Genomic DNA, 25,399 nt, shown 5'->3' with positions numbered 1-25,399 from the left:
CAGGCACAGTTCTTTTGGATTTTGAGGAGAATTGTCTAAATCACCCGGCCAACTCCCAACTCCGCTGTTATTTAGCTTGCTTTAGGGGTTGGAACTGGTGGTCACCACCTCTCTGAGGCTGAGCATGAGCAGGAAAGCACCAGTGGGGTATTTGCCGCTTGGCCAGAGCCTTCTGTTACCTCTATCAAAAATGATCATCATCTATGAATTCTTTTTCTGATAGATTCGGAGATGTTCAAAACAATGCATTTGAGCCACTATGCTGAAGCAGTAAGTGGAGATGAAGCAGCATCAAGTGTGATGATGCTCGACAGCATCAAAGGCAAGGTGCCAGAGGTGAATCCTTCCCCTGCTTCCTCTGCGCGGTTTCCCAGCCTGGGGAACTGTTCATTAGCTGCAGCAGACCCCATCCCCTCCCCACCAATTCACAGGAGCAAAGCAGCAGTCAGGCCATTAACTGACGTTCCTGTTATGATTGCTGCCAGTGAACTGTTTCTGAACAGGCAAGAAAAAACTAAAAATAAACCCACATGTTACAATATGCACATGACCGGTGCAAAAAATACTAAATAATAAAAAAAAAAAAAAAAAAAAAAAGCAGCATTTAATAGTTTCTATTTTTTTAACTTGCCCCAAGAAAGATTTTAATCATGTACTGATTAAAAATGGTGTAAATCAGTGGTCCTAAACCACCATTACTTCATGGTCAGGGTGCCTGTATCAGTTGTGTGTGTCTGCCCCTCGGGACGACGGCCACCACCAGGGCTATCGGCAGTGCTGCATGCTGGGACCGATGCTCACTTCACACCGTTCATGGTCTCTGTGGCCTTTTAAAGAAAATTAAACTTTTGACAAAGTAATCTGGCAACTTGGTGCCCTGTTTGATGTGCAAGTGTAAACACACCCTTGTAATTCAGGGCAGGGGCCACGGGGCAGGTGCAATACAGATGATTTAACTCATATCCTTCTAGCACCTATAAATCATCCCTCATATCCCAGACTGAGTATCAGTGATGAAGTCAGCAAAACCTTTTACAAAAGACTTGATTAACATGCTGTTACTACCCCATACCTGCAGTTCTTAAGAGGTTCCATTATGCCATCCCTGGTCTGATTTATTTGTCTGGGTTAAAAATGCCGTTTAGCTGTCTCACACCCTTTTTCCTAGAAAATAAAAATGATTCATCTGAACTCTTTCCCTCTCTCCAGCCCTGTGGTTCAGGATATTTCATGACAGTGGACTGGAGGAGCCAGAGAGGCTTTATCAGTCTGCCTTGTGCTTTGCTTTGCGCCGTGCTGCGGTGTCCAAGTCAGAATGCCGGCTATTTCGCGATCATTCTGAATCACAGGATTTCTGCTTCAATTCCCATTTTGGTTCTACCCATTTTGATTTTTTTCCTGGGTCATTTTATCTGTTCCAAGGTCAACAAAATCCTTCTGGGTGACAGCTATTATTTATACACAGGTACATTTCTCTTACTACTGTTAAAGTTTTTCTTGGTGTTGAAGTGCCCAACGTTGCAAACAAGGCACGGTAAAGCACAATGGATGTCCTTTAGCACCAACATTAGAGCGGATCGGTAACCATCTAAGACTTAAAATATTTTGTTCATGAACTGTAGACAATTCATTGACTTCAAAATGAGAACTAAATGGAGTAAAAAAAGAAAATATTTATCCACCCTGAAGTTTCACTGGCTTTCAGAGCAAGACTTGTTCTCCAGAGTTTCAAACCATTAGGAATGTCTGTTGGAACCTTCCCCTATACTTAAAAGATCTGCAAATTCCTCCGAGAATAATTATAGTCCAAACTTCCAGCTAATTTGGTTTCTCCCCCCCTCAACCCCCAGATAACAGTAGCTGTCAAATATTTCCACAGTTTGGATTTTTTCCCCTGGACCACTACATTGTATTGTGCCATCAATGTAGAAGAACCATTTGTTCTGCCAAATATTGTTGGGATCGAGAAGGCGGCTGGCTCCGTGTACTTTGATCCCGTCCAGCTGCTCGCTTTGTTACTTTACAGGTCAGTCCTGAAGGTAAATTTTCATACATACGGAGAGGAATTTCTGTTTTTTCCTCTAACCCTGATGCGTGTTTGCAGTTAAATTTAAGTGTGGCTGAATGTACTTTATCTTAATTTTAGTTATAAGTTCAAAATTGACTTTTTTGCTTTGAGGAACACAGCCTCAGCATCCAGACTTGGATTTGAAGGCATCTCTCAGCTTTGTACAAGGTTAAATCACACCCCTAAGGGCCGTTGTCCTACTTTTCACACTGCATCGCACAGAGGCCTGAATAAAGAGATCCACTGGATTCCCTCCCACTGCTTTGCTCGGCTGCTGGGGACACAATGTGGATCTGCTCTGACCCACAGCCATTCTTCCTTGTGTGTCTGCTTGCTTTTTGATTCAGCCTTAACAAAGAGGTCAACCCTGTTACTTTCAGTAGTCATGTTTTTATTCTTCAAAATAAAATTCTTTAAAATACTCCAGCATATCCTACACTGTGCTCATTTCCCAGAGGTTGAACAGAAACCACGTGTCTCAGCTTTGGTACTTAGTCTGCAAAACCAAAATAGAGTCATTTGACCACCGGACCGAGCGTGGCTATAGCCCGGTCCCAGGCACTGCTCTGATGGAGGCACAGTGGCACTCACCCTCGTTTCGGTGGTCAGCACAGCGGTGACATTCAGCTTCTAATACAGAGAATGACAACGGCCAGCCAGGTCCAACCCGCCAAGGAGCCCGCAGCAGCGTCCTGCTGGGGTTTAGCCCAGGTCATTTGCAATTAATGGAAAGCGCTCCCAAAATTCTTTCCAGAAAATGAACAACCATGTTTCTTACTGCTACAGCAAGCGTTCCCCCTCCCTTCGTGGAGGACTGGTCCTATTCTAAATAATTCCTCCATGAGTATTTCAGACACACGGTCTCATTTCTGGCAGCCTCCCTTACGCTAAATTCTCTCCGGTGCCTGGAACAGCTGCTTATTCCTCCAGCTTGGGTCTTTGAGATGTAAATAGTGTAATCCGACTTCAAGAGGCAAGGAAATATTAGCAGAATTTAATGTAAATATTGTATAAATCATCCCAAAATAGCATGGCCACGGGATGAGCCAAAGACACTAACTGGAAGTTAAACAGACTAAGTAAATACAGACTAAATATATTCCCCTCCTGGAATTGTCACTGGAATGGATCCAGACAGGAAATAGGCTAAAATGCAGCCTTGCGGCACTGATATTAAAAAGCCATTGGCCCGTTTGGTGACATTTATAATGAATTTTATGTACTCCATACATTTTTAATATGTGCCGAGTTAAATATTATCAAATCTATAAAAAGATTATGGAAAAAATGTCTGGTTTCGTATGGGTGGACACTGCCTGGAACTCTCTCTGTGGGTTTTGTGTAAGAGAAGTGTTTGAAAGAAAACATGAAAGGGAAAAATAAAAATCCCCGCGCTGCAGTTTTGGAAAACTATTACTTGCCCGTCCAGAGCCTAGAAGTCATCACACATCAAGGAAACAGAATTTCCAGGACACAAACCACAAAGGGGACGAAGGCATGAGACGTACTAATTCCATCCCTTACACATGCAAACAGAGAAAAATCAACGTGATTGTCTAGCGTGACTTTGTGCAGCCCCTGACTCAGTGTTAAGTGTGAAAGGGCCCTTTTCCCATACGGATCCTCCCTCAGCAGCCCCCCAGCCCTGCTGTAGCAAACATGAGTAACAGTAGTTTTGTGCTTAGGTGCTAGAAGATAAAAAGATGCCCTGACTCACCTAGAAGAGTCTTGGAATACAGGTTCTTGTCTTGATGTCCCAAGGACTATTCTACTTTGTCCAAAATGTTGTCCACATTACAACCAGGATGGTGTTTCCACGCCTCCCATGCCCATAGCGCCCAAGGAAAGCAGTAGGTGTCTGATCCCTCCACCCCCAGACACCCGGCAGGGCTCAGCTGCCCAGCAGAATGCAAACCAGGGGCTACAGGTAAAGTCCAGCACACCCAGAAGGAACCAGGATGGGTCTGGACTAACACCCCCTCAGCTTCTCTAGCTGCATCTCTGTTTGTATGATTTATATGCTGACATTTTCATTATGAAAGGCTGGAGAGAGTCTGAGAAGGTGAGCGACTGCTGTTGTGCAATCCCTTTGCAAAGGCTTCTGAAACAGCTGTGGGAAATGAACTATGATTTTCTTTCTCCTGCCTGCGGAGCAGGAGATAAAAATGATTGTGAAATGCAGAGTGCAGGCTCACGCTGATCTGTGCCATGTGGGCTCCTTTGCTCCTTACACCACTTCCCCAGCCCATGGCAGGGGTGACCAGCCAGTCCCTGGACATCGCTGGAGCCCTTTCAAGGGCTGGTTCCCAGGGAAGGGGTTCCTCTGGCTGGAGCATACCACGCAACTCCAAGTTCAAAACTCAACAGCTAAGAGACATTAACTCATCACCCCAGTGTTAGCTGAAGGCTGTTCAGTCCCACGTATAAAGCAGCAGGGAGGAAAACGACAGGAGAAAGTTAAGGGAGAGTGAGAAATGTGGACGCAGTGAGTATCACTTAGTTTCTTTCTGCCTTCTGACATCACAGATTTTGTTGGCTTTGGCAAACGCTGTCCCAGACACAGGAGGGGGTATCTACAGACACCCACCAACCCAGGCCCCCTGTCAGTGAGGAACAGTTTGTCCTTGTTGGCAGTCAGACCACAGTATCCCCCAGAACAGCTTTTCTCTCCATATTTCTGGTAAGGAACTAGGCTAATTCACCCCTCAGGCTACACGTAGCCCTGGTGCTAAAAAGGCTCCAAGTCATCATTTGCCATGAGCTCTCAGCAGAGGACTTTGACGCCTCTTGATCAAGCAGCATATGGCGACATGACAAATCACTGCACCCTTCACCCGGTAAGTGCCATCCAAGAACCTGATACACACAACACGGGGCCCCTGTGGGGCTGGAGACGTGCCCACAGCACAGCTGTGGTGTTTGTGGAGGTACCAGCTCCTCTGCCAGAGCTCCGGCAGCGACACCGATCCTGTGCTCCACCTGGCTAACGCAGCGCATCCAGCGGCGCAGGAGATGCTGTGCGGTGCTGCATCAACGCGTTAGAGGGATCGCACCCACCTCTACTGCATCATGCGAACACCCCCCCAGGGTCAGCACTGCCCAGCCAGAGTTCATCCCAAAGCAGTGTTTTGCCTAAGCCCATCTTTCCTCTAAAGACTGAGCCCTCGGTAAAGTTCTGGTGACGTGTCTGTCACCAGTCCCCATTCAGACAGCATTTGGTGGTGCCAAAATGCAGTAAAATACGCCGTTGGCCCGATTCGCTTCAGGCAAAATGCAGCAAGGTCAGAGAAGGCCCTTTCTGCAGTATGGTTTACACATCGAAAATATCAGACAGGGTTTTCCGTGACTGAGCACATCAGCCTCAGACCAGCCATACACCACCACCTCCCCTCGCTTTAACAAGCCAGCCAGCAGGTCACCCCTGTCCTGCCCCGCACGTCTGCCACGCGGCTCACGGTGAGCTACAGCCCAGGGAACGTTTTCACCGAGGCAAAGAGCCGCACTGGCCTGCAGTGGTCCCTGGTGGTCCCTCAGCCCCGGCAGAGCAGTGCACCAACTCACCCGTTGTCAATGTCAGCTGCCCTGGACCACCTGCAGGCACCAGCAGCACAGCTCCAAGGGGGAAACAAAGAGAAAGGAAATCTGGGGGGTCCCATTAGCTTGTGCTTAATTGTCAGCCTCCTCTTGTAAGTGCTGGGCTCACAGCTGTAGAAACTTAAGCTCCAATTCCTCTAAACCCACCTGGGAAGGCACCTCTCTGGCTTTGTGCTGCCCCTGGCAGCAGGTCCTCTGTTACCCTGCTCCATCGCTCGTGGTTGCTCAGAGGGCAACTGGGAACCCAGAGCTTGGGAGCCCCCAGGTTTCAGTTCTCTGCTTAGACACCGAGGTGACCTTCAGCCGCTCACTGAGCCACATGCTGCTTCGTTGTCTTTGCAGGGTTGACCCAGGGTACCCCACAGCATGGAGGACTCATGACCCAGCAGTTTTACAAAACTACGTGGGTGCCCGCCGCCCAGTGTGGGAGCGTTTCTGTTTGAAGTTACCCAAGTGGTGCCAGAATATACTTCAAATACAGTCACCTACATCCACTGAGGTCAGCCTATGGTGTCTGCGGCTCCTTCCTGGGAGTAACTGCTGCTTTCTCACACAGAAGGGGCTGTGAAGCTGGACACGTTGGGAATTGTGGAGCACTCGGTCAGGGCGGCCACAGAGGCAGTAAGAACATCAGAGCTGCTGTACCCTGCTCGCTTCAGGCTGCACAGCGACTGACAGGAGTGGCAGCTGCAGAGACCAAATTCCAGCTTTGCTGCTCAACACACACCTATTGCTGTTTGGTAACTACCCCACACATTACTTTCTGGCACTGCGTATCTGCTACGGCAGTTTGGGCATCTCCTCTGTTGTAGGTTGCCTCCAGGTCTCATACCAAGGTACTTCAGGGCAAATCCTGCAGCAGAAGATCAAATTGCCCAGCACCCAAGTAGGTACGTGAATCCAGCTGGTGGAACTGGGTTTTGAGGGAATTAAAATTCTGCTCATTAGAGGGTTAAGAAACACTGTGAACTTAATGGGAATGATGTGCAAGCTCTGTGAAAGGCAGGAGAGACTCATTTATTTGGTAAATACAGCTCACCAATCCCTGTCTTGTGTAGGTCCTAAACTTCTGCTTTAGAGAATACACCTCTTATCTAAACAGAAGGAAATAATGTACATCAGGAATAGCAAGAGATTTTATTATGGAATTGGGGGAAAAAAAAAAACAAAGGGCCTTGATTTTTATTTTGTATCTCTGAAACAGAGGAAGCATCAGTCCTTTTTACGATTACATGTTGGATTGATTTATTTTACTCTGTTTAAGCAAACTTAAGCTGGTTTTCAGGTTTTTATTTCCTAAATATTCATCCTGTTTGCTTTTCAGGTATTTCATGTTATATTTCCTTAATTTTAGGTATTTTGTTTTTAAAGATGACTTCTATTAAGTGACTTCCAAATTAAATTCAGCAGAATGATATGCTTTGAGACACAACAAAATTGGATATTACAGTCAGTCATCAAAAACTAATTTCTCCTTTATCTGGGCTTGCTGCATCCAGCGAATAACATTAGAGTTTAGCCATATGCCACAAAACTGCAGGCCATTTTTTAGGTAAAAATCTGCCTCATTTTGGCAACCCCCTAAATTTCAAAATTAGAATTTATTAATCTGAAGAGTGTTTCTACTGGATGGAGATTGAAGACTTGACTTCAGAGCACAGGAATTAGAACATTTTGCCATTAGCTTCAGTGGTCAGACTGAACCCGTAATGAAAACAACTCTTCATCAACACACTTCCCACAACAGTTTTTGGTACCAGATAGTGCTTTATACTGAGTGCCTAGGACGACCAAAGGCAGAACTCAATTTATACGTAGATCTCTTAAAACTATGATCAAGTGGACCAGGGAACCAGAACAGCACGGGAAGAGCAGATATAGGAAGCAATGAAGTTCCGGGGTTTTCTTATAAAAAAAAAGAAAAGTTACATTCTGTCTAAGAATCAAATATAGCCAACAAAACCAGAATGAAAAATGTTTCTTCTCCCTTCTGCGTTAAGCTTTCCATGAAGTCTTTAATCAAAAAGACTCATGCCTAGACCAGATGTGTACCTCATTATTGGAACTCCATCTAAAACCTAGCACCAGTTCTCTCCAGAGATCACCTCCGACACAGGGAAAGGTGTAATCCATCACAACTCAGCTTGACTGTATCTGCAAAGCAGCCAAAAGTGTGTGCTGGGTGGGATTTTTCACCATCAACACTCTGGATGAGCCAAGAAATGTTTCCAAAGGCTGACGCGTGAACCACCAGGCAGGGACCAGCACTGACTAAAACTTGGTCACTCTGCTCCCAGCTCTGCTGCTGACATCAAATAAATCGGGGCAAGTCATCTCCTGTGAGTGGCCAAGCCAAACTAGTGCTTGTAAGCTCCTTGTGACTGCCTTACACAGAAACTAATACCACGCACCCCTGACTGCTGTTGAATCAAACAAACTAAGTGAATCAGCACAACACAACTGCCCCAAACCATTCTGTGTAAGCTGTGACTCTGTTAGGTCTGTTTTCAGATGTACAAGTACTGAGAAAAGGAATCTGAAGAGTAACGATGTCATGCACAAACTTCTGGAGCACTCTGTGTTCTCAGAAACATAAACACCACCATGAAACGTCACAGGGGATATGTAAGCTGCTTTAATAATAAATTCATTAAGTGGCAAGAAGCCACTCTGTAAACCAATTTTACTCAATCACAGTCCCTCTATTTTTTTTCCTCATTTAACATGAATACATTCTGTAATTTGTATGTGAAAGATTTACATAGAGATATATTCTGGACCACTCTTGCTGATTTTACTGGTCAGAAAAACATTAAACATGCGGAAACAGCACCTTATTAAAACTATAGGCCTTTTCTCATTACATCTCCTTTGCTGCTAAGCTAAATTGTCACTGAATAAGCCAAGTCTACAGAGGTTTTTTTCCTTGTCCTGTGTTCTGAGATGTAGTGGGGCCTTGCAGAAACATCTGACGAAACCTCACATATAAGTAATTCAGAAGGCTTTGTAAGCAATAGCTGCAGTTGCTTCTTCAGACTAGAGAGAGCTTCTCATGCATTAATGCACTTAGTCAGGTTTTGTGAGGAGCTGAGGAGTATGTGCCCTCTTCCTGATACAGTTAGTTGAGCCTGGACTCTGCACCACTGATATTGTTCAGCAACTGTGTGCACCAATAATTTAAAAAAAACCAACAACCAAACACTAAATCCGGCTGTTTTTATCAGAAACAAGTAATAAATCTTATAATGATAGTAAAAAAAATGGCAATTTCTGATGTGTGACATTTTCATTGCTTGAGAATGAATCAGTGCAAAGTGAGGTAACCCATGCACCCCGTCACTTAGGGCTGGGGGCGCATTAAACCAGGCGCCGCCTTTTGGAGTCTCTCTCCATGTCTTCAGTGGGAGAGTCTCCATTGCACCCAAGAGGAGACACCATGTTTAGTAAAGGGTCTTCAGACGCCCCTCCAAACAGGGACAGCAACAAAGCCACACCATAGCCAGTAGCTCGTTCACCCTGGAAAAAAACCACACAACACAAAACCACACAACAGTTCACAATTCAGATTGTATAATCTGAACCTAATTTTAATTTACCTACTCACTCAAGAAGAGCAGTGATGGCACACGGCCACAGAAAATACTCAGGGTCTTGGGCAAGCCTGCTCAGCTTGTGCTTCTGTATCCTTACGGCCACTGGAATCTGTCCCAGCCAGGTTAAACCAACATATCAGTCGATTCACACAAGAACAGAGCTCACGCTGACTCGAGCATGGATTTATGCTAGCACTGTTCAGGGCAGGGAACGTTCCATCTAGCATGAGAATGGATTTGGAGTATAAGCTGGGCAAGTTGGGTTTAAAAACAGAAGGGGCAGTGGGGGAGAAGTAAATTGGCTTGTATTTTAGAAAAAAGAATATACACAAATCCCATCAAAGGGTGGAAGCAAACGTTTTCTGTGCTGCAGGTCAGCAGGCAGGATGATTGACTCTAGTCAATCATTTTAAAACAATATGGGTGAAAATGGATTATTGCCATGAACAGAAAGCAGGCAAGCTGTTGAAAATAATAATGATAAAGATATTGCCAATTAAAGTGACCATTAGTCTATTTTAAAACCAAGATGGAAAACATGAACAGATGAAGCTACCAAAACAAAGACATTCCTAACACAGATGAAGAGTCAACGCTTTTCAGAAGAACTCTTCTCCACCTTATTCTCTTGCTTTGAATGCAGAGTATCTGCAGGCACAAGCAGGTTCCGTTACGCAGCCCGCTTGCCCAGGGAGGAGTCAGAAGTTGTATGAACATACTCACTGCGTGAACAGGTGCAGCAATGTCTATATGGACCCAGACTCCTGGCCAGTCAAAGCCAATGTGAGAAGCAATAAAGAGCCCAGCACAGGAGCTTGGAGTATTGTCTCGGTCCTGCAGAAGTAATAAAAATACAGTCAGTCTTGCAAGAAAAGAGAATGTCCATGTTTTATCCTTACCTACAGAAAAGACAGTTGCCTAAATCTAGCTTAAAGCTTAATGATGGCCCTAAACCAGAGTCTTGCAAACCAGCTATACTGTAAATCCTTTGAATTAATCCCTGGTAGCAGTCTGGCCCTGCTCAACTCCTCTTCTGCCCAAGCTGCTTTCTGTAGCGTTTTTTGGAACTTAACCGGACATTGTAACTCTCAAGCATAGCACAAGTAGCTGCAGTAATTCCCAATGCCTCTATCCCCAATTTCCTGGTTTCTGCATTCCCAGTTACTGTCTCTGCTGGTTATGTATGTTCTGAGGAATATCCATCTTTACCTCTTAAATGGTGCCCACCCAGAAACTTAGCATTCATCTTAAGGCTATGCTTAAGAGGCAAGCAGCCCAAAGGTACCTTTGCAGCAGACTACCCTGTTTAAAATTGACACTAAATACCAGGGCAGTGACACAGCCTGCAAAATCCCCAGGTGAAAGACCCTGAAGACTGTAATTATATGGTCCATTTCTAAAAGATCACAACCCACATGAAGTGCTTTCAGCCAGCTATCAACAGGTCAGCACATTACATAGAAAACACATGCTTTTTTGTAAAAAATGAAACTTAAAAGGAAAAAAGATATCTCACTGCCACAGAGTTCTTCATATCAGCTACAGCAGAGGTAAATTCACTGAAGTGGAGCTCAGGGCAATACACAAGAGGATGGACCAAGTCTCCACAGTTCCTGCCAGCTTTAACACAAGCCTTTTCCCACTCTTCATTATTGGTAAGGACAGCAGCATGATACTTTCCTGTAGCAATTCCCTAGTGAGACACAAGACAAAATCAGGAAGGAGTCACCTTAACTGTGCTGGGCAGGATAATTCTGCATTATTACCTCTCAGCATTAACAGCTGCTTTCCATCTAACAAAACCACCAAGAAAAAAAAAAAAAGACTCAAAATCACTCCACAAGAAGTTAAGCGTTACAAATGTTGACAAAGACATTGTAGGTACTGCTGAATCTTTTAAAATTTCTGAAGATTTATTCTGCAGTGAAATAGTCTGCATTTGCTTGGCCCATTCATACACTGTCAAGACAAAAATACTTCTTTGCTGTTACTGAGCAAGCAAATTATATCACTTTACAATTATTTATCTTAGACATAAAATTAAATCAGCAACAAATTATAAATAAAACATCTAACACACACACAGAGGATACCACAGCAATGTGTGTCAATCACACAACGTAACATCCTCATTCACTGGAAAGGTCGCTTCCTTCCAAATATACAAAACCCAAAAGTCACCATCATACCAGTTTTCCAGTAGGACAATGATGGGAAGCTTTCAAACAATTGACATTTACACCAATGTATGCAAAATACACACTTCCAAAATTTGCCACCATTTCTCCTCCTGATACAAAGACCAATTCATTTTCTAGAAAATTAAACCACAAGAATCACTGCTTGTCAATAGAACTTTTCTATAAAACATTTCAAAAACTAATAGCATTAAATTTGTACCCTTGTATCACTCTCTGTATGACTTCCAAGGTAAGCTATTTTATGGAGAAGAAAATTCCTGATCACTATCAGCGAATCAGTTCTGCTAATCATAGAGCTACTGAATTGCAAACATCGAGCTCTGGATCGCTTACATCAGCTGCTAATACCATCAGAAGAATACCGTTTTTTCTTTAAGTACACAAAAGCAAAAAGGTTGCATAACCCCCCCAAAAACCTGCTTGAGTAATGCAGATATAAATGTAACACACTCAAAGCACGTCACATGCACAGAGGATGTGTTACAGTTTACTGGGACTGCTGTTGGCAACTTTCTCTTACACAAGTTTAGGAAGCCACCATCCAGCACAACAGTTCACAGTACCTACTTTCCCCCCAAAGACTAGCAGGACAGAGGCACAGAGGTGTGTAATGTGCAGACAGTTGAAGGATTCACCCCATCTGCTAGCAGTTCTGCATCAGTACCTGAGCTCCAGTAAGAGTGGCCATATCAAGAATGATATCAGCTCCAAGATCTTTGCACGCGTAAGCTACTCCATCAGCCAGTATCAGTCTACCTTCTGCATCAGTGTTATTGATTTCCACAGTTCTAGGAAGAAGAGAGGGCATTTAATACACTGCTGTACTTCAGGCTGGAAGTTAAGACTCATCTGCCTGGACTAGAACAGTGGATGAGGAAGCAGACTCAAACCCAGCGTGCTTCCTTATTTGACTCTGCAAGTCTGCATGGCTGCTTGTACCCAGCTGCAAGCATCCAGAGTGAGCACAGATAGAAAAGGGTTGTAACAGTACTGTCCTCACAGCTGGGTCTGCTTGTTGGGGCTGGGTAACGCCTAGCACGTCGAGCTGGGATTTTACAAATTATTACCATACAAAGAGGTAACAATACTCTGCTTAAAACAAGAAGAGATTCTTATACAACGGTAGCCTGCCTCTGCAACTGAGACAGTATAGACTACAGATGGATACAGAAAACAGGTTGTACTGGAAAAAATGCCTAAACCCCAGTGCTTTAAGAAAACTTCAGCTCATGATATATGATATGTATTTTGACATGTGTTTACATACCTAACAGGAAACTCTAAGCACATTGAAAATTCACTACTATGGCTGTCTGAAATACTATTAATATTTAGGGAAGCTGATGAGGGACAGATTCATAATCTGCATGGTACCCAGATGAACAGAACCAAACACGGTGTTTCCTCTCAATGTTTCTGTGAAAAGGATAGAAACAATCTTACTTTCCAGAGTAAAGAACATGAATGTCATCAGGTCTCGTTGCACGTGGTCCGACTGCATTCTCAGCCAAACAAAAAACAGCATGAAGATTGTCTTTAAAACCCTGTAACAACCATAGCAGAGAAATGGCTTTTGATTCACATCAAGCTGATTTATTGGGACTGAAATCAATGAGGAATTCCGACTTCTTGACAGCAATGCCAATAATTACATGGGAAATCTGTGAGGAATGTCTAGTATCTTGAAGCTGAGGCCAAGAGCTACAGAAAGTGGGCAAGGAGGTAACATCTAATACTGGTTTTAGAGTTCTCACTGCAGCGTGAATAAAAGCCTATATGCATGTGACAGAAAAATGGGGAAGGGGTCTCGAAAGACCCTGTCAATTACACAGTGATCAGTGCAATCTTCTCTCAGTGGCAAGGTACCCGAATTAAAACATCTTTTATATGAAACGTGCAGATGCAGCTGGCGGGGGTTATGTTTAGTCAAACCTGATTCCCTGGGAAGAGCACGTTCAGCTCTTTACAGCCAGCCCTAGTCAGATCTTCACAAACACAACTCCAAAGCCCACTGAGCTCACCAGGAAACTGCCAGGCACACCAAACTCAAACCTTAAGTCACTAAGTACAGTACTCCTGTATGAAAACCAGCAGAATACATCTCCAAAGATGCGCCACTTCACTCACCTAACTTTGATACAACTCTTAACGTTGACTCACAATACAGATCGCAAACAACATATCCAGACCATGTAACTCCACCTTTTGTAGCCACAAAGGAAAGATCCAAACAAAGGATGCTTTCGAAGTGACAATTACAAAGGCTTGTGAGAGAACATTACACAGCCAGTCAGAATGCTTAGGATTATTTTCCAAACCCTGTATTTTCCACTGCTTTTATTTAGTCTCCAGGAACAACAATGATACAGCTGGGGCCATTTGAGAAACTGAGATCCTTCCCATCATTTCTGCCACACTGGGGAAGAGCCTACAGTAATAGTGTAAAATGACAAAATAATAAATGCTAATATGTAGCCATTTGTGAACTGTGTATTTTCCCTAACAAAACAAAACACCAAGCCCCAGGTGAACAGATTCCACCTCTGAGTATTTATTTGGAAAGTAACTTTGATCATGGCAATCCTGAAACATGGTGGAACTCCAATGACACAGCTCACTGCCCTTCAGCATCCAACCTGCACCACAGGTCAGACACATGCTACCAGGATCTATCTTCTCTCTTTCTGTGTAAAACCAAAAATACCCACGGCCAAGAGGAATTTGGGTTGTTTTTTTTTTGTGCTGGAAGACACACAGCATTTTCAAAGGTTTTTTTTTTTCCCCTTAGCCTCCTCTCTTCTGGCATATCCCATTCTGGTTTACTTCGGTTTAAAATCAAGAGCTGATATGGTTATGGATGATATTTTAAAATGTATGATGATTTTGTTATTTATACAACAGCTGCATTGTGTAGAAGGATCCTAGGAATGGAAAGGGAGACAGCAGCATTTAACAAATAACATAGTTTCCCCCCAACTGGGACAACTAGCTTTAAAAATGCCAAATTCCTCAGGAAACCAGGGTCAGTTTTACTGTTAATCTCTTGATAAAAGTCCCTGGCTGATGACACCTGGACTTGCTGAATCAGCTCACATTCTAAAGTCTAAAGGCAAATCAAAACCTTTCAAAATAACGGGCAGCATCTAGAAGCTATAAAGTAACTTTGCAGTTTCCAGCCCAGCCAGCGGGCAAACAGCATTGTTGATGAGACAACCTTCCACCTATGACTGCTCTTTCCAAAACAGTCCGGGCAGCAAAAATCCCACTCCATTCATCTCTAATTGGACTGTACCAAATTCTCCTCCTCCAAGCAAGAGATGTGATTAATCTACTGTCAAAAACTGAAAACCTGCTTCCAGTACCAGTTGCCTTTTCCTGTATCTCATTCTGCCTGTAGCTCTTCAGCAGCAGGATTCACTATGTTAAAATTTTGAAATCCTTCTTGATCCTGCATGTTAAGTGAGTGTTTTTCTCTCCTCCCTTGTGTTGGAAAGCTCACAACAGATGAAATGCATCTTTCCAGGAAAAAATAATTTCCTTAATTTTGCTATCCAAAGCCTTTTTAAATAACGCTATAGAACTGTTGAACAGCATGTAGGCAGATATTTTCTGAAGATGGATAACCTCTGCCCCTCTTCCCACTGAGCTTTCTATCCAACATGCATTTCCAACTTCAGTTTCTGTGACACAGCGTAGCTAATTTAAACCTCTGCCAGCTTTATATTATTAAGAGCTTTTTTTTTTTTTTTTAAAAAGTCTTGAAACAGGAACAACAACAAATTCTTTTCACTGCCTACCTGCATACGTCTTCTGCAGGGATTTCATTAACAGGTCTTCTTACATGATGTTTTAAAATCAAGCAGCAAATCATTCTTTTGTTTTTACATAAAAAGGCACAGGTTTCTTGTGAGGTATGACAGCTTTTTCAGGCTCAGTTTGCCCAAACATATCACTGCCAGTTTATTCGTTGTTACAATAATTGCACATGAAATGACAGATCACTTACGTTCACACCTACTGCGATTGCAAATGCAACTTCTCTCAGTGCAGATAATTACACACAAACCTACTTTGGAAACAAGGACTGAATCACCAAAAGGATGTACTGCATTCATGGCTTTCCCAGACTCTCCCAACCCACTGTCTAAGTTCTAGCTCTCCTCCCTTGCAAATGCACGATCTAACCTTCTGGAGGACCTCGTTACGGAAAGTTGGCCATTTTGCCTGAGATACAGCTCGCCAATCTGTTTTCAATTTTAAGTCTCTGCAGATAACTGTGAAGTTTACAATTTTAAGTCTCTGCAGATATCTGTGAAGTTTACCATCTTTCCACATCAAACATGCTGCTAGGGCCAAGACACAGAGCTGAACTATTGAGAAATGGGAATCTGGCACTGATCACCCCCTGGACCTTCTGTCAGATCTATGCATTAATCTTCAGCAGTAAATGTTCTTTGAACTTCGGATACTCCTTGGAGGCAATAGCTGCTCTGTCAGCAAGACTCAGTCACTGGATTTGTGGAGAGGGCAGAGTTTTATTGGCAGCAGCCACTTCTTTTCCCCAGTTCATACTGTTAAAGCACAATATGCATTTTTTTAATTCTTCATATTTCAATACCTGGCTCCTTCTCAGCTCCCCTACTACTTTCTGACCACAGCAGCAAACCTAAAAGCAGGCCCTGATGAGACTAGAGTTGCCACTTCCCCAGCAGGTTAATATTAGAACTGGCACAGGATTTGGAATATGGACAGACTTCATATCCCAGAGTCACTCATCCCGCTCTTTGCTAAGGTGACGAAAGCCGCCTCAAATCCTGCAGCTTAAACAAAATCAGCACTGGATAACTCAAGTATAAATCTGATTCAAGGAACTAGAAACCACTCAGTCCACAGAACAAACCCTGAAATTCAAGAAGGAGTCTTAAAAAAAAAAAAAGCACTCAAGGAATTTCTCACAATTCTCAAGATCCTGGTAAAGATTTGAAATATTTTCCTGGAATAGCAGAAAAAGCAGAGCAGCGCAAGGTCACTAATAGCAGTGGTAGGTCAGAACTTCAGGATTAGACTGGCCCCCATATCTGGGAATATATCCAAAAGCCAGACTGGTCCTTGGCAATGCTGTGATACATGGTATCAATTAACACATTTTACTTACTTGCTTTACAGTGGCTTTGAAGGCACCCAAAATAGCAGCTGCTCCACCACAGTCTCGCTTCATTCCAGGCATAGTAGTCTGTTTAAACAGGACCATAGGATTATTTTTTTTCTTTTTTTAAAGAGAATTTCACAGTAACGCCTGCTAAATAAAACTAGCATTTCTGATGCTTCTGTAACTCTGGTTTTGACAGTGCTCCACCATAACAGAAAGACAGAACACATGCATCTGCTTCTTGGTGGATCTTGCCTTAGAACTGGAAAATACTAAACCTCTGCTGTTAATTTGTTAGAAAAGAAAAAAGGTTGTTCACAAGATTCGCACTGAGGCCAACCCTAATTTCTAATTCTGGAGATAGATCCAATACCCATTTAACAACTTTGTTTCTAGCATTCTCCTAACAGTGTGCAACGCTTAAAGGGCAAAATATCAGGTAGCTCTTTAACTGCTCTGTAAAGCATTCCTTGAATCCTATTTGGTACTCTCTCCTGATAGTTTGTGTCCATATGGATGACAGTAGATCAAGTGTCTACTCAAATAAATATACTTGGTTTCCTATAGACATTAACTGAATACTTTCCATCAGAAAACAACATGGTAAGCCAAGGCAGCAGAAGAACAAGTGTTTATGTACCTTTCCCTTAATGCTGAGTCCTCCGGTGTCGTACACAATACCTTTGCCCACCCATGCAATGGTCTGTGTAGCACCATCTGGAGTGTGACTGAGAACTGCTAGGGCTGGAGGATGCAGAGCTGCCTTGCCAACTCCATAGATACCTGGAAAACACAGAATTAAACCACTCCTGGGGAAAAAAGACTGCGGGGAGAAATCTGTGGCTATTTTCTGTCAAACATCTCAGTTTATGGACAATAAAACTGTTTAAAAATGTGCAAGTAAAACATTACAACAGAGAAGGCAAAACATTCCAATTAACTGCTAGGAAAAAAGCTGAATTTTCAACAAGATATACCTCCAAAGCCTCTCTCTTTCAGCTCCTCATCTCGAATAATGGTAGGAGTAATCCCAAGATCCTTGCCAACTTTTCTGATTTCCTTAATCATGAAAACAAAAAGGACATTGTCAGCCAGGCATCAGAAGGACACATTTGTGTCTTTCCACACATATGGGCACCCACTTAAGGGTTTTGCATGATTTTTGCATGCATACACATACAAGCGTGCACAATTTTAGGAGTGGTACTGGTTTTCTAATAGCCTGATTCCACTGAGACATCCTTGACTTACTACGGCATGAAATACAACGTTGACCTTTAAGCTCAGCCAGTAAAAGACATCTTCAGAGGCAAAGGCCAGCTGTTCACTCTATTGGATCATGATGCAATAGGACAGGAACATTTTAATTCTCAATAGTTTTCCAGATTTTCATGATGAAACTTATGTGGAAACACGTCAACTTCTGTCCCATAATTTCAGAAACTCTTATCACCATCAGGCTTAAGACAACACTAGCACTGGCAAAGGAGACAGTGTCATGACCTAATCTCACTCCCAGTGCCTTACCCCAAAGCTGCACATTCTGCCTCCTTTCAACTTAGCAAAGTTCTACGAAATACTAAAGGCCAAAGAAATAGCCCCAGCATCCTTGGACAGGTTTTTTGATGTGTTTCCCACTGCTGACATACAGGTTTTGTTAAGAGATAGCAATACTACCTCTTGATTACTGTAGTCTAGACTTCCAATTAGTAACCCTTACTCATCAGGTGTAATACCTACCTCCAGGAAGTTATCTGTGTTCATCTCATTGCATGGGGTGTCCACAATTCGAGCAGCCAGCCTGACTCCTTCTGTAGCACTTGCCAGACACTATGAGAAGAAGTGAGGACACATGAGAACTGGCCTTGGTTTGGCTGGTTTTCTGCACAGCTTCACATTTAGTCCTGTGCAGCCTACACCAGACACGTGGTTCCTCTGGAGCACATTAATGCTTCACTGCAACTGATCACAGGCAGTTGTACAGTATTAAATAACGTCAGCCAAGCTAACCACCAGTTTTTGTATGTGTTAAGTTATTTTTCCCTGTGCTCTAATTTCTAAGCAACTGTATCCCTTCCCACAGTGAACTAATACTGCAAGATTAGTAGCCTTCACTATCAAAGGGAGACCAAGGCTGCCATGCGAAGTGGAGGGAAGATAAGAGGAAGGAAGTTCAGGAAGTCACAATGAGCTGGCAGGCTGCTTGGGCTGGAAACCTGCAGGGATTTTATAATTTACAACATGGGAAACTGCAGAGTTTATATATATGGCAGGCAGAGTGGCTGAACGCAATAAAGATTACTGCCGTAAGATGTTCTATATGGCAGGCCCATGGGGAACGTGGACTACTTCAGATTTGCGTCAAGCACACATGCATCTGTTTCCTCACTCCTGCGGCAAACTGGACTGACCCTCATCTGGACTGAGTAAAAACCCATCTAAGCAGGAGTGGACAGAAAACACGGTCAACAGTGAGCATGCCGAGGCTGTTTCCTTAAAGAAGGATCCTCCTGGCAAAAAGGACCAGGGCACCAGACACTAAGCTTCAACTTTTAACTCCTGTAAATCAACAACTTGAAACAAAAAGAGTAGGTGGAATGAAACTTTGTTCAAACTTTCCAGTAGCCACACTACACTGGAGACCACACACAGCAAAAGGGTGAGTCAAGATGGGATTCAAAGGAATCAGATGTGTTGGACAGTCATTCGTGAGGAGGTATCTGAAGTTTGGCTTGGCCAGCCTGGCCAAAGGACTCTATACATTCTGTATCCCAGCAGACTCATAAACCTTGGCTTACTTTGGAATGGTGCCCGATTCCCTACAATTACTTTTGATTGCTTTGCTTCCCCTAAAGGGATAAGGACCTCCTCAGGAGCCAAGCTAGACTTGAACTGATTCACCGCTAAGGCCATGCAGGTACATGGAGGTGCTCTAAACCCAAAGGTCAAGTCTAAGGGAAACAATTATGACTTACAGAAATAAGCTGTGCCTGCATTTGGCTTCCAGGGTACTCAAGGCAACCAAGACAATGGCAGCCTTTAATAAGGGCCTTGTAAAGCTGTGACAATCCCTACTAGTCCTCACCGTAAAGTATCCTGGCCAAAGCAGTAGGTGCAAAATGCAGCAACATGCCAAGGGAGAATTTTAACTAAAGAAAAACCTACCACATGTCTCTTCCATGCTCTACATTACCTGTCTGGTGCTGGTTGAATTTAAAGGGTGAAAACTTAGCTCGGAGGAAGCCAGTAAAAGTTTTGGCACTGACATCAAGGGGAAGAAGAGAAGGTAGAAATAATTTCAGATTTGTGTTTAAGTTATAAATAACCCAAGTAGTTTGGAATCTACCTATCTGAAGGAACTATGTTTGACACCAGTTATGTTTTTTCTGATTTGGGGTATGGAAAAATTGAGTGATCAACTGTTGTACTTAGAGCATTTCTGTCTTTGTCACTTTCCTGAAAACTGGTCCGGCATCATTTGCTGTGGTCAAATCAGTGCATAGAGTAAGAACAAAGTATGGAGGAAAAGACACTGAAAGAAAAAAACCCAGACCCCTAAAGCTACAATTATGTGAATTTCAGATGCAGCAACACCATATTCTTAGTTAAATCCATTGCCAAAATTTGTAAGGGATTTTTTTAATCTCACTGACTCATCATTGTAGCACATAACCTGGAGCAGCAAACAGAAAGTTGCTCAAAGGCTTAAGTGCAAACCTGGGATGGCTTTTAAGTTAGGATCTTGAGAAGGAATAACCTAGCATAGTAAAAGGTACTTGATGTGGCATTTCCTCTCTGCAACAGTCAGGTGCAAGGGAAACAGACTTTGATTATCTACTATTGAAAGATGACTTATGACATATTTAACTGTTACGTATAGCTCATCTCCAGGCTGTATTGCTTCTTAGGGTCATGTTTTTGGCTACAGCTCTGCCAGAAACACTCAGCCAAAGAGGTACATCAAACAGAAACAGCAGAGGCCACATGTGATCCCTGAATAAGCAACTTTTAATGACTTCACTGTGATATTCACCTGCACAGCCATATACAGATTGTGCCTAGGTAAAAGAAAGTGAGAAGCCTACACAGGGAAGGCAATGTAATATTACAGGCTAAAAGTACACTACTTGCACCTATGCTAAACATGAGAAAGGAAACATTTTCTTTGTGCTATCTGTTCGGTGTTTCCCACCCCTGAAATCTAAATTCTGAGTAACACCTTCAGTCTTTGCTGCAGTAGTATGCTTGGTATTTCCACTCCCAGGTGCTGTGAACTGATCAACTTCAGGGAACTCTGGCCTAGGATAATTTATTACTTCAGATACAATACCTATTTCATATGTAACCAGAGACAGATGTATTTGTGCATGCAACGATTTGAAGAAAAAAATATTTCAGGGAATAAACTGATGATGGAAATAAACAAAATCTTACTTTAAGCGTTGCCACTTCTATAGGTCCATTGTTTTGTCCAACCAGAAAAAACTCTACTGTTACAGTCTTCTTCTCTGTGCTTCTTGATGCACTGGACCGATGTGTGAACAACGGGAAAGCCCTGGCCAATGCACAAGCAGAAGCGAAGACTTCAGACCGCTCACAGACCATCTGAAACACCAGCCAGATGACAAACCAGACATCATTAGGGGTGTGAAAGACTACATTGAAAAGGATCTGTAATCTGTGATATTACTGGTGAAGTGGGGGGAGGATGACTGTTGTCTGAATCAAGACATACATCATGTTTTGCATGGATGGAGTGGCAGTATGAACAGTACCACATTGACCTGGTTCAGTTCATTTCCCATACGGAAATTAATTACACTGCTGGTCTTGACCATGGGTATTAGTACATCCTTACAAGGGAGCTGCACTGCTTTAATTATACTACTGCAATTAACACAGGTTAGCCTACAGATCAAGACATAAGAAAAAAAAAAAAGCAAAGCACGGGAACCACTAGTATGTGTTCCAAACAAATGAAACAGACATGATATGAGAACGTGGCCAATATTAACCCAAAAGCTTTTAACATGCAGAGTATTTTTCTGAAGTTAATTACAGAAACTACCAATGGAAAGCACCTTTAGATAAACATTTTCAAAGTTAACCATAAAGGGAAAAAAATTAAGTAGAGTTATTACTTTTACAAATAAGCTTTCCAAGTGAAGAGCATAATTAGATTTTATTACTGACACTGATTATATGAGTCTTCTCTAACAACCTAGAAAGCTGGAGAAGCCATAGAAACATGTAACACATTCTTCAGGCTCATACAGAAGACGACCAAAGCAGTCCAAGAGCTTGTCCTGCAAAAGGACTCACATTGGAGCACGTTTGCATCAAGACTTGTAAAACTCACTGAATAGCACAAATGAGGCACCTTACATGGGTTATGCAATATAGACACAGCACCCTGCACGCAGGCTACGTCAGTCTTCTAAAGCATGTGCTGATGTCATAAATCCTAGCGCAAAAAAAGCCACTATCTAGCCACAGCCCTTTTGCATGGACGTTTGTAGTTGAAGACATTCTATACATATCCAACCTTAATTCCCTCCAACTGCTTGAGCACGCATAAGCTATTACAGTTCGGTCTTGTTTACGCGTCAGCGCAAAACCACTTATAAATGTCAGTATAATTATATCGGCAAAACTTGCCCACCTCCAGTCTCCTTGGATACCACTAAGATCTGAAAAGTCGAGAAAATACTTGACTAGACATTCCAGCAGAGACATTTTCAAGCAGCCACTTACAACAATACATCTGTTGACGCCTCCTGGAAGGCAGTTTCTAACCAGGCGGGTGATGAACTGCGCCGCAGATGGGCTGTTGTGCCGGCTGACCCTGGAAGGCAAAGCGGCCACAGTGGCGTAATTCAGGTAGAGAGGGCAGCTGTCGGTGGGGTTTGGGTTCAGGGTGCCTAAAGCAGCCTGCCAGATCTGGGGAGGAAAGAAGAATTTAAAGACAAAGAACTCCATCAGACTTTTCTTCCCATCTCATTCCCACTACGTTTTGGCACTCTAATTACGGGGTTTTAGGTATCAGAAACAAAGAAACTGTGCCCCCAATTTTAGAAGCAATAACGTCTAGCGAAGGGAAACAGGGAAGATGACAAACCTGTTTATTAACCAGAAAATGCAAACGTGCTTCCCATTACAAGCATCTCTTTTGAGCTGTATTAATTAATTTCACACTATTTAGTGCAAAGCTGCTTCAGAGCTTTTTTTTAAGTTGTGAACGTTTTCCTACGGATAAATAGATGGCCCTGATCTACTGGTCAGTTCGTTTCACGTAGCCATTTAATTAAAAACAAACAGAACGACACGAAGGCTAAATATTGTCCTAAGAGACCCAGGAGCCCGGCAAACACCCCCGCCGGAGCCCCAGCGGCCCGCGGCGCCCCGCTCGCCACCTAGCCCCGGGGAAGGCGCGGCTCCGTAATGTCGGTAATTGCGCTAATTGCGGGCGGACCCCCGCGGAGGGTGAAGCCCCCTCCGGCGCCGCGGCGGGCACGGGGCGGCAGCGCCTCACCCGCGGGCGGGGACGGGCCGCAGCAACAGGCTCCCGCCGGCCCGCGCAGCGGGGGGTGCCAGCCCGCCTCCCCTTTATCTCTCCGTTAAGGGCCGCCCCGAGGGGGTCTCGGCCGGCTGCGGGGGGCCGTGCCACGGGCCCGGCAGGCTCCGTCCCCGCCGGCCGCAGGCCCGCCGCCGCGCAGGCACCGCAGGCCCGGCGAGCCCCCGCCTCCCCCGTACCGCGAGGCCGCTGGGGGCCGGGGCGGGGAGACGCGGCCTCGGGGGGGCCGGGGGCGGCGCCGGGGCCGCGCTCCCCCCCCCCCGACACCCCCACCCCCCCCGCGGCAGAGCCACCGCCGCCTCAGGGGGAGTGCGCGGGGCCCCGCGCCCCCGCCGCGGCCCGGCCTCACCTCCTCGGTGACCCGCGGCTGCAGCTTGCCCCGCAGCTGGGCCCAGGGCAGGCGGTGCAGGTTGTGGAGCTGGCCCAGGACGAGCAGCGGGCGGCTCTGCGGGTCCGCCTCGCCGGCGCTGGCCTGGAACTGCAGCTGCACGTTCGCCATCTTCCTGCCCCCGGCCCGGCTCGGCTCGGCTCGGCCCGGCCCGCCCGCACGGCTCCGCCCCGCCCGGCGCCGGCTCGGCGGGGCGGGCACCACGGCGGGGCGGGCAGCGCGCCGGGGCGGGGCGGGCGCTGCAGGCGGCACCGCGCCGGGCGGGGCGCGGGACCCGGATGGGACACGGATGCGGCGGCGGGCGCGGGTCGGGGGCCCTTCCCGGGCATAGCGCGGCGTGCTGGGGAACAGCCTTGTGCCGCGCCGCTGTGCTCGGCCCGGGAGCGCACGGGCAGGCCGGGGGGCTCCCGGGGCGGGGGAGGGCGCGCGCAGTGCGGGACCCCGGCCCCGCTCACGTTCGGAGCCGCGCTGCGCCCCTGCCCGCCTTCCCCCGGCGGTGCCCTCAGCATGGAACCGCTACATTTCGAAAGCGAGAAACTACGTAGGGATAAATGGAAAAAAGCTGAATTCCTCTTCTCCCGAAAGTAAATGCGGGATAAACCATAGACCTGAAAATACCCCAGAGGGAGCAAACCGCTGGAACGAGCTCTGCGGTACAGCACGGGGATTCACTGAACAGAAACAATGTTCCCAAACACCAGCTTTAATAGTAAATGTAAATATAATCGGGTATTTATCTTCATCTTCCGTTCTCCCGGCACCTCCTACTAACGTGAGGTCAGTAAGGAATTGATCCCCGTTAACCGGCAGCTAGGAAAGCCTCAGCATCAGAAAGGGTGCGTGTCCGCTTACACTGGGACAGCAAATGCTGCTGCGTGTAATGGAAATGTATCTAAAACGAAAAAAAAAATGAATGCCACAGAAAACACTTCCTTGGAGTAAGGTCTTACTCAGTCTCTGAAGGGACATTATGGAAACTTTATTGCCTGCTACATTGAAAATAACCCTGAATAAAAGATCTAGGAAAATCTATTGCAGAGGTCAGTCGTGCATCCCCCCAGCCTGGAGGGGGTAACTCAACAGGCTCCAGCTGCTGTGAGTCTCTGCTGAGCCACAGAACATAAAGCATTTAGGGGTTCAATGTTACTCCAATATACATGGACAGCATGCGAGGTATGAACGACAGTAACACACAGCAATTCTTTCAGGACTGAGACATTCCCAAAATTCTACCAGCAGTAAGTTCCTAGTCACCAAGTACAAGTGCTGCTATTACTGCTACTGCAAGAGCATCAATACAGTGCTCTCCCCGGATCTACGTTAAGTGAAAGGTAAACAAAGCAGTAGGAAATACTCGCCTAACCCTCGGTCCTTCCTTCATTATAGTTAAGGGTCCTGGTCAAGATAACAGACTGAGTGGGAAAATCAATTCTATCTGCAGCACCGAAACTTCCAACACGCCTTCCACCAACAGCAGCTGCAAACATTGCTGCTTGTAGGAGCCCCAGTGGAAGCTGCAGTACGGACCAGCCTTCCATGGCCACTCCAGTCACTGATCCTCTCCAAGTATTTATGGAATTAAGCCACCAAAACATAATCTTACATAATCCATCATAATGAATATGCAAAATCATAATGGGTTCCCTGTTTTAATAAAATTTATCTAGGAAGACTCCTGAGGTTTTTTTTTTGTTTGTTTCATATTGTTTTGGTTTTTTTAGAAAGTAAACATATTTTTTTTCCCCCCCCAAATGTCACCTATCCAAGAACTTACATTTTGCAGGCTGTACCAAAAGCAAGGTTTCCAGGGATTTAAGAAAAGGAGGTAAGAC

General features: G+C 44.8%; 1 protein-coding gene across 2 annotated transcripts; it reads right to left on the bottom strand.

Moving 5' to 3' along the window:
• Positions 1-8,280: 8,280 nt before the first annotated feature.
• On the bottom strand, positions 8,281-23,773 carry NPEPL1 (aminopeptidase like 1). 2 transcript variants are annotated; one of them, XM_080403947.1, is made up of 12 exons: positions 23,529-23,771; positions 22,360-22,545; positions 21,040-21,210; positions 18,346-18,435; positions 17,583-17,664; positions 17,246-17,388; positions 16,612-16,689; positions 12,900-13,000; positions 12,121-12,244; positions 10,772-10,948; positions 9,979-10,089; positions 8,281-9,178 (listed from the first exon to the last, which is right to left on the bottom strand). In XM_080403947.1, exons 1-12 carry the CDS (start codon positions 23,676-23,678, stop codon positions 9,020-9,022), a joined length of 1,572 nt encoding a protein of 523 aa, XP_080260073.1. In that variant the 5' UTR covers positions 23,679-23,771; the 3' UTR covers positions 8,281-9,019. The 2 variants fall into 2 exon arrangements, with proteins under 2 accessions (XP_080260073.1, XP_080260074.1); XM_080403948.1 differs by lacking the exons at positions 12,121-12,244; positions 12,900-13,000 and having other exon boundaries at positions 23,529-23,773.
• Positions 23,774-25,399: the final 1,626 nt, after the last annotated feature.

This window comes from Falco punctatus (assembly GCF_963210335.1).
Source record: "Falco punctatus genome assembly, chromosome: 10".
Classification (NCBI taxonomy): domain Eukaryota; kingdom Metazoa; phylum Chordata; class Aves; order Falconiformes; family Falconidae; genus Falco; species Falco punctatus.
This window is presented reverse-complemented; position numbering and strand designations above follow the sequence as displayed.